Source organism: Myotis brandtii, unplaced genomic scaffold, assembly GCF_000412655.1.
Source record: "Myotis brandtii unplaced genomic scaffold, ASM41265v1 scaffold1814, whole genome shotgun sequence".
NCBI classification, from domain to species: domain Eukaryota; kingdom Metazoa; phylum Chordata; class Mammalia; order Chiroptera; family Vespertilionidae; genus Myotis; species Myotis brandtii.
In genome coordinates, this window is record NW_005356728.1 from 20782 (window position 1) to 40258 (window position 19477).

Below are 19477 nucleotides of genomic sequence, written 5' to 3' on the forward strand. Positions count from 1 at the left end.
GCAGGAGCCCGGCCAGTGCGGCTCTCTGACCGCCCGCTCCTCCGCAGGTGGACGAGGAGGTGCTCAAGTGCCAGCAGGGCGTATCCAGCCTGGCCTTCGCACTGGCCTTCCTGCAGCGCATGGACATGAAGCCGCTGGTGGTGCTGGGGCTGCCGGCTCCCACAGCGCCCTCTGGCTGTCTTTCCTTCTGGGAGGCCAAGGCACAGCTTGCTCAGAGCTGCAAGGTGCTGGTGGACGCGCTCCGGCAAAACGCGGCGACAGCTGTGCCTTTTTTTGGTGGCGGGTCGGTGCTGAGCGCGGCTGAGCCAGCCCCTCACGCTAGGTCAGTGCAGCCCTGCCTGCCCCTTAGTGCTCAGATCACATGGCCCGTCTGCTCGGCCCCAGCCCAGCGGGCCTGGAGGAGGCCCTCTTGAACACCACGTCTGGCCCACAGCTATGGGGGCACCATCTCGGTGGAGACCGACCTGCTGCAGTGGTGCCTGGAGTCGGGCAGCATCCCCATCCTGTGCCCCATTGGGGAGACAGCCGCGCGCCGCTCCGTGCTCCTGGACTCGCTGGAGGTGACGGCCGCCCTGGCCAAGGAGCTGCAGCCCACCAAAATCATCTTCCTCAACAACACAGGCGGCCTGCGGGACAGCAGCCACAAGGTGTGTCCCCTTCCTTCAGGCTTCACCCACGACTGCTGGCCTCGCTGAGCCCCCTCAAGCCGAGAGTGGAGGGTCCGGGAGGGGCTCAGCCCGGCATGGGGCCCAGATTTGAGCCCTCGCTGGCCAAGGATTCTGGGAGGTGGTGAGGGTAAAGGGGTCAGCGAGAAGAGGTCCCTGGGGCAGGGTGGTCCATGGCCGGTTGCGGGTCGGAGGCTCAATTCCTAGCCCCGACGCAGGTCCTGAGTAACGTGAATCTGCCCGCTGACCTGGACCTGGTGACCAGTGCGGAGTGGGTGAGCGCCAAGGAGCGGCAGCAGATTCGGCTCATCGTGGAGGTGCTCAGCCGCCTGCCCCACCACTCCTCGGCCGCCATCACTGCTGCCAGCACGCTGCTCACCGAGCTCTTCAGCAACAAGGGTAAAGGCAGCAGCAAGGGGGTGGGGGGCGAGCAAGAGAGGGCTGGGCCCCGGGAGTGAGCGCAGGCCCCCGGGGTGGGCGAAGCAGGCCGCAGGGGACTCCTCGGCACAGGCTCTCAGCTCTGGCGGAACTTGGCGGAGGTCAGCCAGGTGCGGGAGAATGAGCGGGAAGTTGAGTGGAACCAGAGAGATGGGCGTGACTTGGGAGAGTGTGGCAACTCCGTAGAGGGCGGAGCTTGGAGGGCAACACGAAGGGGAATGGACCGGACTAGGAGGGTGGGCGGGGCGGAGGCGGGACTAGGTGAAGTAGGTGGGACTCCAGGCCGTGGGCTGAACTGCAGGGACAATCAGCCTGGGAAATGCATTTCCCTGGGAGAAAATCACCTTCAAATCTATGCAGACCACTGAACGCATTTCGCCGGGGCGGTCTCCCAAAGCGGGAGATTGTCCCATCCGCCCCCGTCCTGTCTGGAGCCCCCCAGGCTGCCCCAACGGAGTGGATGAGACCTCGCTCTCGGGCTGAGCTAACCCCTCCTCCTTCGTCCCACCCCAGGGTCCGGGACCCTCTTCAAGAACGCGGAGCGGTTGCTGCGAGTGCGCAGCCTGGACAGCCTGGACCAGGGCCGCCTGGTGAACCTGGTCAACACCAGCTTCGGCAAGAAGCTCCGCGAGGACTACCTGGCCTCGCTGCGCCCGCGGCTGCACTCTGTCTACGTCTCCGAGGGGTGAGCCTGGGGGCCCCAGAGGGCAGAGGCCCCGGGACACAGCCCGGCCCTTCGGACCAAGGAGAAGTCCCAGCCTGACTTTCCCCGCTGCGCCAGGTACAACGCTGCCGCCATCCTGACCACGGAGCCCGTACTGGGGGGCACCCCGTATCTGGACAAGTTCGTGGTGAACTCCAGCCGCCAGGGCCAAGGCTCCGGCCAGATGCTGTGGGAGTGTCTGCGGCGGGACCTGCAGACGCTTTTCTGGCGCTCCAGAGTCACGAACCCCATCAATCCCTGGTAGGTTCTGCCCCTCCCAGCCCGGAGCTGGGCACCAACCCCCTCCCTCACCAGCCCTCGCCAGCCACACCCCGGGTCCACCAGGCAGGAAGGCGAGGCGGCCCCTTCTTTCACTAGCTGTCCTTCCCCAGGGAAAGGCCCCGCCCACTGCGGCCCACTTTCCAGGACCACACAGGGAGCCTGAGATTTCCTCCCAGGCAGAGGACACAGAACAACCCCCCTTCCACCCCGCCCTGCAACAGTGGATTCCTGGAAGCAAGTGACAGCCCCTCCCCCACCCCCATCTCTCCCAGGGTCCTGAGAAATTCTGATCATTCAGGCTCTACTCCAGGCCCAATTGCCCACTCGGACCTCAGGCCCAGCAGAACCCCACTCCTCTCTTTCCTTCAGCAACTCTCCCCTCACTCCCCATTACTCTGCTCTGTGGGCACCAAGTGGTGAACAGAACCTCTTCCCTGGCTGCACAGCCAAGGCAGTGTGGAGAGAGCAAGGGGTGTCCTCATGCTCGCCCTCGCTGTGAGACTCTGGCAAGCTACCCCGCTCCTCTGAGCCTTGGCTGCTTCCCTGTGAAAGCACACCACCAGGCCCTTAGCTGCTGAGGATAAAATCAGGTAACAGACCGCAAGTCCCAGCAGGGTGTCTGGCATGTAGGAGGTCCTCAGTAAATGAACCAGTGAGAAATGAGCACTGGCCTGGCACTAAAAGCTCCCACCACCACCACCAGGTACTTCAAGCACTGTGATGGCAGCTTTTCCAACAAGCAGTGGATCTTCTTCTGGTTTGGCCTGGCTGATATCCGAGACTCCTATGAGCTGGTCAACCATGCCAAGGGGCTGCCGGACTCCTTTTGCAAGCCAGCGTCTGACCCAGGCAGCTGACCCTCACCACCAGCCCTGCAGGCCCTGGGACAGCCAGGGTGGACCAAAAGCCATGTCTGCTAGAGGTGACTCCAGGCAGCCACAGGCTGGACCAGGTTTGTTGGCGGAGTGATCTGGAGGAGGAAGCAGCCCCTCCTCGACTCTGCCTGAGGCGGGAGGCAAGGGGGACAAGCACAGGAAGAGTCCATCCAAGACCTCCACTTGCTCCAAAGCCACCACCAGATGGCCTTCGATTTTCAGTCTAGGGATCTGGGGGGTAGGGGAGGGGTTGCCTTCGAAAGCCACCACCAGAGTCTAGGGATCTGGGGGGTAGGGGAGGGGTTGCCTTCCCGGGCTCTACTCAGGGCTAAACTTTAGAGTAGGTCAGTTTCTGTGGCTTCTGTGCTGTGTTTTGAGGCTTCCTCGCCCAAAACACAGCACAGAGGCCCTGTCTGCCTGATCTTCTACCACTCATTTTCATTCCTTTGGGTGTTGCAACTTTTCAGGAGGCCTTGATTAAAATGAAAATACTTGTCTCAGAGTCAGCTCACACTTGAAAGGAGCAGTGGCTCTCTGGGAGCAAGATTTTGCGGGCTGGGGAACCAGGGGACTTCTAGAGAGAGCAGAGGAGCTAAATGAGATGGAGGGCCCCCACGATGAATGCTGCCACCGTGTCCCTCAATGCAACCCCGAGGGGCTCCCCTATTCCTAAGTTGGGGAACATCCTCCATTCCACAGACCAGACCGACAGCAGTCCCAGCTCCCTTTCAGGCAGGGCACAGAACGCCTGCAGCCCCCTAGAGGCTGTGTCCCCATCTTTGTGGGAGCAGACAGGCAGTAGCCCAAAGCTGGAGGTTTCATTGAATATTTTTGACGCCCATGATGTTCCAGGTACCACACTGGTTGCTGGGACTACCTTCTGCCAGGAGGTGCATGGATGAGTAGGGAGAGGGCCCATTAAGAGGCCACCATAGCACAGCAGGGACTGAGAACCAAACCCCAAGAGCAGCCCGTCGTCCCTCAGAAGGGTGTTCATCAGTACACATCTGGGCGATGGCATCACACAGCCTGACCTGCAATCCAGCTCTGTGGCTGGGTTTGCCCTGTGGCTTGAGGCGAGCTGCTGACCTTCTCTGAGTCTCCATTTCCCTATCTGTAAAATGTAAATCCCTTGGCCTCACAGTGGACACTTAATGTTAGTTCTCCCCCTCAAGGTTGCTCTAAGGATTTATTCAAAAACAGCTGACATCAAATGCGGAGGAAAAATAAGCTACAATAAGGATTGAGGTGAGAGGTTAAAAGAATATACTACAGGGGGGATGAGATCCTTGAAGAGAGCCAAAGGACTGTGGGAACTCTCAGAACAGGGGCAAGATTACTGCAGGGCCTTGATGGAGCTTAACCAGATATGTTCTTTCAAGAAACCCAAGATCAATCCCAGCCAATGGCAAAGTGTCCCGTGGGGAGAACGGAGAAGCAAAGCCAAATGTCTGTATAAAATGTTTATTTTTGGAGGACTGTGTGGTCTGGTGTTTGGGAGGGCACTCACCCCACCAGGCCATCCATGGAGCTGGAAACAGAAGGCAGGAAGCGGAGTTGGCCGCTGCCTACCCCACCCCTTCACACCCGAGTAGACTGTGGCCTGCTCTGCTCTCAAACTAGTGTTATTTCTGCCCCTGGCACATCCTGAGAACCCATGTGACTTCTGTGGCGACCAGCCCCCCATGTCCCTCAATGCAACCCCGAGGGGCTCCCCTATTCCTAAGTTGGGGAACATCCTCCATTCCACAGACCAGACCGACAGCAGTCCCAGCTCCCTTTCAGGCAGGGCATAGAACCCCTGCAGCCCCCTAGAGGTGGTGTCCCCATCTTTGTGGGAGCAGACAGGCAAAGCTGGAGGTTTCATTGAATATTTTTGACCCCCATGATGTTCCAGGTACCACTCTGGTTGCTGGGACTACCTTCTGCCAGGAGGTGCATGGATGAGTAGGGAGAGGGCCCATTAAGAGGCCACCATAGCACAGCAGGGACTGAGAACCAAACCCCAAGAGCAGCCCGTCTTCCCTCAGAAGGGTGATGTTCAGTACACATCTGGGCGATGGCATCACACAGCCTGACCTGCAATCCAGCTCTGTGGCTGGGTTTGCCCTGTGGCTTGAGGCGAGCTGCTGACCTTCTCTGAGTCTCCATTTCCCTATCTGTAAAATGTAAATCCCTTGGCCTCACAGTGGACACTTAATGTTAGTTCTCCCCCTCAAGGTTGCTCTAAGGATTTATTCAAAAACAGCTGACATCAAATGCGGAGGAAAAATAAGCTACAATAAGGATTGAGGTGAGAGGTTAAAAGAATATACTACAGGGGGGATGAGATCCTTGAAGAGAGCCAAAGGACTGTGGGAACTCTCAGAATAGGGGCAAGATTACTGCAGGGCCTTGATGGAGCTTAACCAGATATGTTCTTTCAAGAAACCCAAGATCAATCCCAGCCAATGGCAAAGTGTCCCGTGGGGAGAACGGAGAAGCAAAGCCAAATGTCTGTATAAAATGTTTATTTTTGGAGGACTGTGTGGTCTGGTGTTTGGGAGGGCACTCACCCCACCAGGCCATCCATGGAGCTGGAAACAGAAGGCAGGGCGCGGAAAGTTGGCCGCTGCTTGCCCCACCCCTTCACACCCGAGTAGACTGTGGCCTGCTCTGCTCTCAAACTAGTGTTGTTTCTGCCCCTGGCACATCCTGAGAACCCATGTGACTTCTGTGGCGACCAGCCCCTCTGCTCCTCCAGGGCCTGATCCACTTGTCAGCGCGCATACTTGTTCGCATAGCCTAGCTGCATCTGCCAGTTCAAAAGGAATTTTTCACTTTTGCTCTCTTCCAGTTCTTAGGTCTTCCTTCCTGTCTCCCACACCCAGTACCCCTACCCTAGTGCTGCCTTACTCTCTTCTCTGGCCTCAGCTCTCCTCCTAACAAATGGAGAAAAACCCTGTAAGGCATCATCATGAGGGCTCCCCCATCAAGGGCTGAGCCCAGGAATTGGGGAACAGACCTGTCTCTTACCAACACACCCACATACACACAGAGCAAAGAATCAAACAAACAGACCAAAAAGCATAAATAAACATAACTGGGCCAGCAAGAAAGGTAGGGTGACCCTCAGCGGCTCCCTGCACCCATTTCAGCTTCTCCCAGTGCAACTCAGCCATCAGTGGCTAGGATGACAGCGGCCCCAAAGATGCCCACACTCTCTCCAAGGAGCTTCATCTGGTTCCAGAACTCAACACGCCGTGTGTTGTGCCAGTAGGCAACATTGCCGTCAATGAGCAGCATGACCGGGGGTAGCAGTACAGTCAGGATCTGGGCAGCCAGGGTCACGTAGTAGCCAGACAGGAAGGCGAGGGCCAGGATGCCATACAGTAGGAAGAACAGCTGGACCATGAGCTCCCCTCCAGGTAGATGGTTCAGATATGCCAGCCGGTCCTCCTTGCTGTGCTGCAGTGAGTAGGCCTAGAGACAAACCATCTTTTAAGACTGTCCAACAAGCTGAGGAGCCTGTCGGAAGCCCACCCGAGATGGCACCTGCAAGTCAGCCTCCGCAAGGTGGGCTTCTGACTCCTCTCTCTCAGACTTGGGGCTCTCTGAAAGTGGGACCTACATCTCCCCATCAGACTAGGGAGCTACATGACATTAAGGTCTATGTATTTCCTATCTCGGGGAGCTTAGAAGATAGCCGGGGCTCTCACCTCTGAATCCAGAGCTCTGCACTGGAATATGGTGCCCAGTAACTAAGAGGAGGGCAAGGAGCCTGGGGCCTGGGGCCTGTTCATGTCCCCATCCACACTGGCCTCCCTTAAGGGTACTAGGGACGACCATAATTGGCTAACTAGGCATCCCCCATCAGTTCTTTTTCTTTTAAATCCTCAGCTGAGGATTTATTTACTGATTTGAGAGAGAGAGGAAGGGAGAGAAACATCGATCTGAGAGAAAAACATCAATTGGTTGCCTCCCATACATGCCTCGACAGGGGATCAAACCTACAACCTAGGTAAGTGCCTGACTGGGAATTGAACCCGCACCTTTTTGGTGTACAGGACAGCACTCCAACCGAGCCAGCTGACCCAGGCTTTTTTTTTTTTTTAATTCAATCCCCATCAGTTCTAAGTGGCACAGTCCCAGCTGCTGCCTGAACCCATCAAACCTCTCCTTTGTCTCCTCTCCCAGTCCTCTAGAGCTGGAGCTGAGAGGAACAATCCATCTTGTTCTCCTGCCTCTCAGGCTTGGGAGTGAATGGCCAATTCAATCTTTTCTCCCCCTGGTGGCTGTAATATTGGAAGAATACTGGCCAGGTCTCAGGCCCTTGGAGGGCCTCTGAGGCATGGCCATCAGGATCTACAGGCCCACCTCCCTGAGTTCTGCCAAGCATGGGCTCACATTTTACTCCCAGTCAAGCACCTCCAGCCAACAGTCCCAAAACCTACCACACAGATGAGGTAGATGCCCAGGAAGACCTGGCCCGTGGACTGGAGGGAACGGCTGCGGGGTTTCCGACGGTAGAGCTCCCCAGCACCGCTAGCCAGCACAAGGAATCCGCCAATGATGGCAACTGTGCGTGAGTACATTCGGACCTAGGCCAAGGCAAGGGGACCCCAGTCAGGAACTGCAACTGCCACATATTTCCTGACTGCACAGAGCACAGAACTTCCTCTCTATACATTCCCTTCCATGTGATGAACCCTCTTACCATTTCCAAGAGTGGTGGGCAGGTACAGCAGAAACAGATAATTCTTTTTATCAGAAGTGGCCCAAAGTTTAATTAAATTGTTCAAGATCCTACAGAAAGTGGCAGAACCCAGTTACCAAGTGTTGTCCCCTTCCCACCCCCAGGCCTGCAGCCCAGAATCCCCATGTTCTTTCTGCTATTTAGTAGTCTATTCCATAAAAAACCCATTGATCTCACTTTCCTGTAGCCACTCACACAGCTGCCTCCCCTCCTGGACAGACAGCCTTCCTTAAGGGCAGTGCCTTTGTCCAGGCCTCTCTCCAAGCCCACAATGCCTGGCAGGGGTTCTGGCATTTACAGGCTTATGTGCTGCACTAGGATTACTTAAATTTCACAAAATTACATCTTTGGAACAGACACCTCCAAGGTTCCTTTAGCCCTCTGAGTCCGAGATTACTAAACTAACGGTTTAAAGGGTCCTGGAAACCAGGTGAGCTAGTCCTGGCTCCACCTGCGATGGTAACTGTGGTGTGACTTGGGGTAAGTCTGTTTCCCATCCGTGGACCTCAGCTCCCACACTCTGGAAGGAAGGTGTGTGGGGTCTCTCAGGTCCGTCCATTGCAGTCTGTAAAACCCCCGCACGCCCAAGGCTCCCCATCACCCCCGCCAAGTCCTCCGCAGGCCGGCCGCTCACCTTCAGCCAGTCCCCGTAGTGGACGTAGCCCCCAACGTAGGCGGCGGAGGTGCTGACGGCCAGCTGCAGGGCGGCCCCCAGCGCGAACCAGCGCCGCTTCACCCCGAAGGACATGAAGCTGGCGCACAGCACGGCCGCCCCCATGTCGAAGTACAGGTAGGGCACTGGTATGTCGGGCTTCCTGCAAGCCGGGAGGGGCAAGCAAAGAGTCAGAATGAAGAGGGGAGAAGAGCCTGGAGCCCCCCTGACTTCCCGCCAGCTCCACCGCTCCTCCAAACCGGAGACCCCGCTCATGGCCGTGACCCCCGCACTACGCTCAATGTCCACCGTGCTCCGGACCAGAGCCCCTAACAGTCTGAGATCCCAGGTCCTCCCAGCCCCAGGCCCAACTCCTTCCCCACCTCACCGCAGCCTCCCACCGCGGGGGCCCGCTCACCGGCGCGCCTCGGCCCTCTCGGCGTACAGCATGAGCTGACTGAAGCAGCCCCAGAAGGGGCAGCGTGTGAGCAACACCGAGCCCAACTGCATGAGCAGCTGCAGTAGCCACCGTCGCGAACCCACCTTCGACACCATCTTGGGGAAGGGCAGTCCGCCGCGGCCTCAACCGGGTCTGGGAGGCCGGCGCGGGGGTGCGACACGCAACTTCCGGTCTCGCGGGGTTTGCTTTTACCTCTTCCGTTGGGAAACAAGGCTCTCGTCCTGTAGTTCTGGACCGAAGGAGATGTTCTAGCAACAGAGTTCAGCCATTCCCTCTGCCCATGGAGGCTTACGGCCCCCTCTCTGTAGATGCAAAATTGAAAACTAGACTAAAGGAAGGAACAGTGGGAAGCCTTGAGTCATAAACTTAATGAAGCGAACTAGTCTTGGAATGCAGCTAGATCCTAACTCCAACCCTGTTACTTAGGGCATATTGGCTGTACTTCCCAAGATTCATCTGTGAGATAGAAATGACTTCTACTTTAGGGTTGCTGTGAGGTTTAAATGTGACCGTGTTGGTGCTAGCACATAATAGGAGCTCAGTAAATGCTGTGCATACGCAAGCCTGAGGAAATCCTCTGCTTTTGTTTAAATTCAAAGTAAGGGGTTCTCCAAAGTTACCTGTAGAGAAGTATGGTCTTGGTCTGCCTTTCTTACGTCCCCTAAGAGAGATCTGAGGTGTATATATGGGACATCTCACTATCAGTCCATATTCTTCAATTGCCACACTCCCAATCTAGCCCAAACTGCCATCTTTTGTAGGTTTAACTGCAGCAGGTTTCCAACTGGTCTCCCCCACTTCTCCTTTGGTCTCATCAGGCACCCTTCCTTTGAATCACTTGGCACACAGGCAATTATGTATCTGTAATTCTTCTGTTAATGATTAGATTAACACTAGGGAGCTACATGAAATGAAGGTCTATGTCAAACAAAGAGGAGGGGTTAGCTCCAGGCCAAGGACAGTGTCTGGTGTCTGTTTACTACTATATTCGCAGGCCCTAGAATACAAAATGCATTCAGGACGTATGTGCTGAATAAAGTGAACTAAAGATGTTGCCACTATCCTATTCATCGTAGGTACTTAGTAACTATTTGTTGGATAAATAAATGGGCAAAAGTTCTGGGCATTCTGGCATTGCCACCACAAAGCTGCCCCCGCATAGCTTCCTGCACCCCACCCACCACCCTACAATATAAATTTATCTTCCAATACTGAAGTTAAGATTCTATAAGCACTCCCACTAGGCCATTTAATTCAGGTCTGTTTCTAGTTCCCTTGGGGGAAAAGGGGCCTCATGTCCAAACAGCATTCTGATCATGTGAATTAAAAATGTCCCATTAGCCCAGCAGGCGTGGCTCAGTGGCTGAGGGTCGCCTTATGAACCAGGAGGTCACAGTTCGATTCTGATCAGGGCACATGCCTGGGTTGTGGGTTCGGTCTCCAGTGCAGGGCGTGCAGGAGGTCGCCGATCAATTATTCTCTCTCATCATTGATGTTTCTATCTCTCTCTCCTTCTCCCTTCCACACTGAAATCAATAAAATTCTATTAAAAAAATAAAAACTTCTGATCAGCCAGTAAAAGCTAGACTACAAACACTTTTTCATATTTAACTTTTTACAAAGTCACTAGGATAAAGTCTGGGTATGTTAGAATGTGAGAGAGGGATATATACATGCAAAAAACAAAAACAAACAAACAAAAAAATCCTAGGGAATGGAATTATGTAGGTGTATGGTGGGGGCAGAGGGTGGGGAGGTAGGGTCTCCAGGTGAGAGGAATGAGAAAAAGCCTGGATTAAAGGTCATTTTGGCTCTAGCTGGGTTGCTCAGTGGTTGGAGCGGTAGCAGGTTAGATTCCGGTCAAGGGCACGTACCTCAGTTACAGACTTTAGTTGGGGCAAGAGCAGGAGGCAACCAATGGGTGTCTCTCTCTGTCTCCTCCGCCCCCCTTCCACTCTGTCTAAAAACCAATGGAAAAAATATCCTCGGGTGAGGATTAACAACAAAAGTCATTTTGCCTACCTTCCCTGCCCACCAGTGACAACTACATGAGAAAGTTTTCATCACCATAACACAAGCACGTAGTACAGAATAAACTTTCCAATGGACTTTATTTCCTAATCTCCTCACCCATCCCTGATTCAAATGGGACAAGATACACAACCTTGGGAAGGAGCTAAGGTATTGAGGACTGGAAATGGGATCATACATGTCCATGAATAGTTTTAGGAGCCTGCACCTGGAACAGTCCCCTACCCCAGACCACACCTTCCGATTAAGTCCCCCAAAACAGACGGCAGGGACATGTATAAAGGAGAATAGGATTAATGAAGTTTTTTCCCTTGTTACCCATCCCATCCCAATTCCCTCTGGTGTTCAGTCTCTATCTTTTATTGCTTTCTCCCCAGAGGGGTACTGAGGGCTGGAGGCCAAGTCCCTCTTTATAGGGCTAGGAAAGATGCTGGCATTTGTGCTAGGTCAGAAGTGGTAAGTAAGTGAGTAGTGGGGTTCTAAGACCTGAGATGAACATAGCCATTTGTCCTTCCTCCCTCCACCCCTACCTGGACAGACAACAGCCCCTAAGACTTCTGAGGAACATTCCTTCTCCTCGGTCCACCTGCCCTCCCCAATCCAGCTGCCTCCGCTTCCCTCTAGAGCACACCCTACCTCTCCAGAGGGCTTCCCTGTTCCTCTGGGGAACCCCCTCCTGCACTTGCCCTCGGCCATGACCACAGCACCATGGTGACTAGCATGGTGCCTATGATACCCAGCACAGTAACTGTCTCAGATAAGCAAAGCCAGGCCTCCACACTACTCAGCTATGCCCCCTACAGCCTCCCAGGTCCAGCACAAGTCACACTGCCCAGGTTGGCCACATACAAGTGCCACAGATGGCCCAGCTTCTGGAAAGCCTGCTGCAGAGATTATTGGCCAGCAGCAGCCGTGTGCACGCTGTCCGGATGCCCGCCATCATCTTAAATTCGAGGTGCTGTTGCCTACTAGAGAAAGGAGGCCCAGCATGCACAGAGCTGCAAAGGCCTCAGCCTCTAGCTTGCTGATGTCATTACCAGCCAGAGGACCTCCAGGCCTGGCATGGTGGCCAGGGCCACATCCCCAACTTGCTGCAGCTGGTTCCCAGTGAGCAAGAGCCAGTGTAGGCAGAAGTGGCCCCCAAACTGTGGCCAGGCTGTGGCTCAGGTCAAGCTGTTCCAGGTTTCCCAGGCCCCACAGGCTGCAGGGGTCCACGTTGGCAAGCAGGTTGTGCGAGGTGTAGGCGGAGCAGAGCCCAGGGTGGCTGAGAAGTCCATGGACAGGTGGACCAGCTGGTTGTAGCTGACATCCAGCTGCTCCAGAAAAACCCAGGCCACCCAGTGCTCTACCAGCCAGATACCATAGGACATTGTGAGAAAGCAGCAGCACTTGCAGTCCCCACAGGCCCTGGAAGGAGCCGCCTGGCAGGTAGCTGGATTATTGTGGCTCAATTCCAAGAGCCAGACTGTCAGGAAGCCTGGGAGGGAGACTGAGCAGGTGGAGGCCTCCACAGTCCACCACTCAGTGGCTAGCCAGGTGCATGGTACTGGGTATGCTGCCACCAGATTCCCAAGCAAGGCTGATGCTACTATTGTAGCCATGGGAGGAATGGCCACACCTGCCCTGTCCTTGCCCCACGAGGGGCTGGGGTGAGGATGGCCTCAGGTGCTCATGGATGCTGAGACCTTTATGCTTCACTCCTCCACCCAGAACCCTGGGCAAGCATGGGCGCTAGGAGAGAAAAATAAAAGCAGACACCATCAGGGGTCTTTTCACTTTCCAGGCCCCCCAACGTGGTCTCCAGGAATCTTCCCTCCGTCCCCTGATTGTACCTCCTACCTAGGTTCCGGCAAGTCATCTCAGCTGGAAACCCCAGCATCCTGACTCCCTACCCCCAGCCACGCTCATTCCCTTATTCCTACTAGAATGAAAAGCTATCAGGGAAGATGGACTTTTTAATCCTTCGGGTCCCCTTTTCACTCCAATTTCACAGTTCACCTCCCTTATTTCCCATCCAGTCCCAGTAGAAATGCCTTCTCCTGCCTGCAGAGTAGAGCCCTGGCTAGATCCTGGCCTAATCTAGCCACTGAGCTTGTCAAGGCCTCAGGCCTCAGAAACCCAGGGCACTCACCTGTATTCCTGCCACCATCTGCTGAATGCAGTCCCAGCCCAAGAATGGCAATGGAAAGAATCTCAGCTCTAGTTACCTGCCCTCTTGGCCTCAGGCCGGAGCCCCACCCCCAAAAGCTGTAGAGAGGTTAGCTTTCAGGGAAGCCATAGGCCTGAGAGTGGGGATGAGATACAGGCTGAGGAAATCGCCAAGGCCTTGTGGTCTTATATCCTGCCCTGTTGTTCTAAGAATAGGTCCACCCCCTCCCCTTTCTCCCTCCTAGAACCCCACACCCTGCTCTATTTCATATCAGAATAGCAGCTTGAGGCTCCTTGGAACCCACTCTCAAGTCAGGAAGGAGCCAGGTGTCTCATTCTATACTGCCTGCCTCATAAATCTGCCATCTTCTATATAATTCACCTAAGTCTTGTCTAGACGCAAAGGAAGGGCATGCTCTCTTGTTCTCACTAGTTCAAAGATCAAAATACTCAACTCTGGTTTTCAAAGAGAGCCCAGCATCTCCTTCTGAAACAAAGAGGCTCTGGGGCCAGGTGTCTGTACCCAGTGCTTCTACCTGGGCCCAGGAGGCCAAACAAATTACTTTCTATGTTCCCCAGTGTGCTCATTAGCTCCACCCAGCAAATTCTTCAAAGAATAATGACATTTGGAGGAGATGGTTACTCAAGGCCAAGCATCTCATTAAAGGCTTCATTTAATACTCAAACGAGACACTCATTTCACAGATGAGGAAACTGATGCTAGGCAAAGTTAGCTAAGTTGCAAAGTCATACTGCTAATTAGTGGCAGAGATGAAATCTGACACAACTCACACCTGTCTGAATCCAGCCATGCTCCTAACCACTAAGCTACAATGCCCCAAAGACAGGGCCACTGTCCCGCATGCCAGCCAAACACCCCTCTAAGAAATCATCTATAATAATAAACGCGTCATATGCTAATTAGACCAGATGTCCTTCCTTCTGGACAAAGCGGCAGCGGGCAGGGGCCGAGGCAGAGGCAGCAGAGGCCCCCCAGCTACCACAGAGGAGAGGACCCCACCTGCTGGTGGCCGAGCCCCTTGCACAAATTTCGTGCATCAGGCCCAGCCAAGGGGGGGGGGGGGCAGGGCCAAGGCCCTTGCACGAGTTTCGTGCATCGGGCCTCTAGTGTCTACAGATTGTCCCCTGAATGGCAAGAGCAGCTGAGCCACCACCAACCTAGGATATGAATCTGAGCCTCTGGTTGATCAAACTGAGCTGCTCTGAATTAATTCAAGTATCTGGTTCAGCAAATTATACTGGAAAAACTTGAGGAATCACTGCCAATATTCTTTGAGAAAACATTACAGAAGATTGCCAGAGACTTGAGCTCAGCCCAAGTTCCAATTTTCAAGTCAGACAAGTAAGTGTTAACAACAAAATTCAAAAAGGGCTCATTGAACATGTTGACTAGTCAGCTAAACATGATGACCACCAGGTGCCCACATGACTTCATTAAAAATAAGTGATTCTCAAACAACTTGATTTCCTTTTTTAACAGGGTTACTGGATGGTTGTCAGAGACAAACATCTGGAGCTTATTAAAGTCTTTCATGATATCCCTTTGGAAGACAGTTTATAAAAATTGGAACTAACACAGCATTGGGAAGGATAACTAGTATATTTTAGAATCAAGATTTGTAAAAAGCTCTTAATAGGCTGGAATAGTTGGCTAAAAATAAGCCATTTAACTGAAGACAAGACAGTTCCCAGTCATTTCTGCCAGTGTAGCAACTCCTCTGACCCTCACCCAAGAGCTGCGAGACAAAGGAAACATCCTAAAGGGCAAGTACTTGCATGCAGTTCTAGAAATGGGCTGCTTGGAGGACAAATGGGCACAATACAGCTATCACATGTTGTTTCTCAAAACAGTAAGATCCTCATCAACCAAAGTGCTCAAGCAGGGGCCGTCTGTGGCTGAAGCTAAAGATATCTCAACTGGGAGGCTGGACTATTTCACATGAGCTCCAAGATCCCGGGCATCTCTAAGTGCTGGGACATTTGTCTGAGCTTCCCATACCACACCTGCGCTGGCCCTGGCACTAGAAGGATCCTATATTTTTGCACACTTTCACATACTGACTCCTGGATTTACATGGCTGCCTATCTTTCCTGTAGCCAGTACAGGGGGGATGACAGCAAGACACTTTCAGAATGGCTAATCTGAACAAAAATGGAAGTGTCTGATGACAGCATCCATCTGTAGGGATGAAGGGTCTATCACTGTGACTACTCCCTTGCAAATACCATCAGCTGAAATCCCTTCTCCCTCTATACCAGTGGTTCTCAACCTGTGGGTCGCGACCCCTTTGGCGGTCAAACGACCCTTTCACAGGGGTCGCCTAAGACCATCCTGCATATCAGATATTTACATGATGATTCATAACAGTAGCAACGTTACGTTAGGAAGTAGCAACGAAAATAATTTTATGGTTGGGTCACAACATGAGGAACTGTATTTAAAGGGCCAGAAGGTTGAGAACCACTGCTCTATACAGACCTGATTAACACCCTGGTTGTACCCAACTATCCACCTTCTGTGTCTTCAGCCAAGTCACTCAACACAAGTCACACAATGGACACCTGGTTGGCTGCACCCTAAATGCATGAACACGCACCTCTAAAGGGAACTCAGCTATTTTACGTACTTCCTTATGTGTTTAGGACACATCCTCCCTCACCCTCACCTCCCTGCTAAATGTGCAAACTCACCTTCAACTGTACTACTGTCTTCTTCCTTCCTATCAGAGGCCAAAATATCTACTGTGGCCACAGATCTCATCCCCCATCTCCATGGAGTTCATGACAAGGTAACAACTAAATGTCTAGCTCTAGCCCAGTCCTCTCCTCTGAATTCCAGGCTCATTATCCAGCTGCCTTCTGCTCTTCAGTGTTTCATTAGCAAGACAAAATGGCAAAACAGAACTCTTGGTTTTTCCTCTCCCATTGTTCATCATCCACCTCGAAGTCATTCTTACGTTTCTCTTTCCCTCACATCCAATACATCAGCAAGACCTATCAGTCCTGAAATCACTTCAGTCACTACCATCTCCTGCCTACATATTGCAACCATCTCTTAACACAACTGTCTTCCTGCTTCCACTGTTGCCACCTAACATCAGATTAAATCCCTGACAGCTTAACACCCTCCAACAGCTTCCCCACTGTGCCAAGAGCAGATTCCAGTCCCTACAATGGCTCCTGCCCACTGCTCCATCCTGACTTCGCTTCAGCCACCTTTCTTCTAGCAGTTCCTAAACATCCGAAGCTCCTGTCAACCTCAACTTCAGCACTTACTGTTCCTTCTATCTGAGCACTCTCTGCAGGCACCTTGTTCTTCAAATTTCAGCTTAAATCACACCTCAGAGGCCATCCCAGAATATTCTCTTTAAAGCAGTACACACACCTTCTTAAAGCATAAGCAACTACTTCAAGCCAGAGACCAGAATAAAAGGGACCAGGTTAGAAAAAGAAACCATTTGTTAGTCCCTCCACTGAAGACTACCTGCTGGAATTAGCATCAGAATGATTAGTTGGGGAAAAAGGGAGAAGAGGTTACTCAAGTCACTAGAAATATGCCTTACCTTCATCTCACCAGTTCAGAAATAAACTTTGTTCCACTTCAGACTTTTCAACAAAATTGAAAATTAAAGGAAGGGGGTCAAGAGTGGACTGGAGGGGGTCAATGGGGGAAAAAAGAGGGGACATATGTAATACTTTCAATAATATTTATAAAAATAAAAAGAGAGCCCTCGCCGGTTTGCTCAGTGGATAGAGCATCAGCCTGCGGACTGAAGGGTCCCAGGTTCGATTCTGGTCAAGGACACTTGATCCCCAGTAGGGGACAAGCAGGAGGCAGCCCATCAATGATTCTCTCTCATCATTGATGTTTCTATCTCTCCCTCTCTGAAATCAGTAAAAATATATATTTTTTAAAAAAAGAAAGAAAAAATTAAAGGAAAATGGGACAGAGAGGCCACATTCTGACCAGCCTTGGCCCCAGTTGCCCAAATCTGCTCTGGAGAAACCTGGGGGAAAGCCCCGCTGCTTCTCAGGCTGGAATGAGGTGCACTTCCCTTCCCATCCCCTCCCATGTCTTTTACTGGTCTCCTGTTCTCTTTCCAAACCTGACTTCAAGCTTTCTTCAAAACCCAGTCAGTCCTGGATCACTTTTTACTGTGGCTCAGGCAACTCAAGTTATTAAACTGATGACTTTCAAACTTCTACCTTCATTCTTATCTCAATGGCTGGGTCATAGGGAATAATACAAAAATGTGTAAGGCATAATCCTTGCCTTAGAGTCTCAAAATCCCCATTAGGCCACTAAAGATAAACCTAAACAAGTAACTATATTACAAGTCATACATGCCACAACTATAATAAAAGCATAATATGCTAATTAGACCGGACATCCTTCCGGATGAAGCCAGGGCTGCGAGGGAAGCCTGGGTTCCAGGTGCCAGAGGGAAGCCAGTGCCGCCAGCCAGGGGAAGGAAGGCCTATTCTTGCACTAATTTCGTGCATTGGGCCTCTAGTATGATATAAAATTACGGGAATCACTTTCCATTTTAATTGTTAAGGATGACTTCAGAGGTGACTCTGAAGCAAGGCATTGCAGAATAAGACGGAGAAGATAGAACTAATTATTGAGGAAGTAATCTCAGAGATCACCCAGCCTCATACCTTTTATATATAACATCTAACAGATTATAGAGTGCACCTTGTGGGCTAGAAATGAAGGAATGAGTTGACAAGTTTCTTCTGACATTGTGAAGTGCACTGCATTTTCAGCAATGCAAGAGATAGTAAGCTGGGGGGAGGTCAATGGGGGAAAAAAAGGAGACATATATACTACTATTTGTAACACCTTAAACAATAAAACATAACAAAAGAGATAGGAAGCATCATCTTAGAACAGTGGTTCTCAACCTTGGCTGCACATTAGAATCACCTGGGAATCTTTTTAAAATCCTGATTTCTGGGCCTCATCCTCCAGAAATTCTGTTTCTTGTGGCCCCACCCCATAACAAAGAAACCAGATTTCTGGAGGATGAGGCCCAGAAATCAGGATTTTAAAAAGATTCCCAGGTGATTCTAATGTGCAGCCAAGGTTGAGAACCACTGTCTTAGAACCTAGAAGATATGAAATATGTTAACAATGTCTTAGGTGGTAGATGAAAAAATTTTGCCTTATTTTCTAATTTTCCTGTAATGAGCCATATAAGAACACAAATGAACTTGTTTTGAAACTTTATAACCCAGCAGCAGCCCATCACCAGTGGATGGCAGCCCAATAGCACCCCTTTTTCACCTGTAAGGTACTTCATGGTGTTAAACCCCTGAAGTTTACGTGGTACGGACTGATGATTTCAAGTTTCGAACTTAAAGGGAATTCTCTGGTACCCAGACTGCAGCAATGATGGGAAAACAAACCCACCACGTAAACAATGATCATTTTCCAAATGACATGACCTTGCCACACATCTTGTACATTGTAACTTCTAACACTATACATTCTCACCACAGTATCCTGTCAATAGGACAGTAGATTCTATTTCTGTATATGACTGAAAACTCTCTCTACTCCTTCCTTAACCAGCATATCTTAAGAAGAGATTTTTTTTTTTTTTTTTGGTTAATCTTCACCCCACGATATTTTTTCCATTGAAATTTTTTAGAGAGTGGAAGAAGGAAGAGAAACATGGATGTGACAGACACATTGATTGGCTGCCTCCCACACACCTCAACCGGGCCAGGTATCAAACCTGCAACCCAGGTACGTGCCCTTGACAAGAATCAAACTCTCGAGACCCTGCTGTGAGTCGGTGCTCTAAACACTGAGCACACGGGCCAGGTAGAACATATTTTGACACACACATTCTTAGCTTCAAAAATGTCAAGGAACCTTTACCTTGTATCAGTGGTTCCCAGGTTAGAGCCCCTGAACTAATATTGAAGTGCTTGAGCAATCTTCATGTTTTCTAAACACTAATCAGTAATGAGCTACTCAACTTACATGGCAAATACTGTATCAACTCAGTGTGGTAAGGCTGTTTATACCAAAGGAACTGGATGCTCTGAAAAGCAGTGAAGGCATATGTGGCAATGAGGGGGTAATCGGGTGCTGGGGTATAGAGCTGTGTGTGTGTATTTGGAGAAGAATGTCTCAAAGCCAAGACGACAGTGCAAAACTACCTGTATGTTTCGTCATAAATGGAAGATTTCCGGCACCACACTCTTCAACAGTCCAATGTTCTTTCAAACTAGGGGGCAATTTCTGCCACTCTCCTGTCTCCTCTGTGTTCTACCCTAAACCTGGCAAACCAATGTGAGCAGTACACATACCGATAGTTTGGAAACTCACAAAGCAATAGTAAGAGCCCACGGATTTGTTCCAGCTCTGCCACCACAGGCAGCAGTGGTACTCTCAACAGGTCCCTCACCCAGGTGGAGCTCTTCCTATAAAATGAGTGGTTTTCAAATTATAG

At 51.6% G+C, this 19477-nt stretch overlaps 2 protein-coding genes and 1 long non-coding RNA gene across 7 annotated transcripts; 2 read left to right on the top strand and 1 right to left on the bottom strand.

Annotated features, from left to right (window-relative positions):
• The first annotated feature begins 24 nt into the window (after window positions 1-24).
• On the top strand, window positions 25-3193 carry NAGS (N-acetylglutamate synthase). Its single transcript, XM_005863883.2, has 6 exons — window positions 25-322; window positions 434-647; window positions 884-1064; window positions 1617-1788; window positions 1885-2067; window positions 2792-3193. The coding sequence occupies exons 1-6, from the start codon at window positions 120-122 to the stop codon at window positions 2943-2945; spliced, it is 1107 nt and encodes a 368-aa protein (XP_005863945.2). The 5' UTR covers window positions 25-119; the 3' UTR covers window positions 2946-3193.
• Window positions 3194-3225: 32 nt separating this feature from the next.
• Window positions 3226-5483, top strand: LOC106725697. The gene is made up of 2 exons (XR_001361622.1): window positions 3226-3778; window positions 4824-5483. It is a non-coding gene; the product is annotated as an uncharacterized LOC106725697 (long non-coding RNA).
• Window positions 5459-19431, bottom strand: TMEM101 (transmembrane protein 101). 5 transcript variants are annotated; one of them, XM_014537726.1, is made up of 5 exons: window positions 19185-19431; window positions 8769-9112; window positions 8333-8513; window positions 7397-7543; window positions 5459-6425 (listed from the first exon to the last, which is right to left on the bottom strand). In XM_014537726.1, the coding sequence occupies exons 2-5, from the start codon at window positions 8903-8905 to the stop codon at window positions 6117-6119; spliced, it is 774 nt and encodes a 257-aa protein (XP_014393212.1). In that variant the 5' UTR covers window positions 8906-9112; window positions 19185-19431; the 3' UTR covers window positions 5459-6116. The 5 variants fall into 5 exon arrangements, with proteins under 5 accessions (XP_014393212.1, XP_005863882.1, XP_014393215.1 ...); XM_005863820.2 differs by lacking the exon at window positions 19185-19431 and having other exon boundaries at window positions 8769-10204; XM_014537729.1 differs by lacking the exon at window positions 19185-19431 and having other exon boundaries at window positions 9003-10202.
• Window positions 19432-19477: the final 46 nt, after the last annotated feature.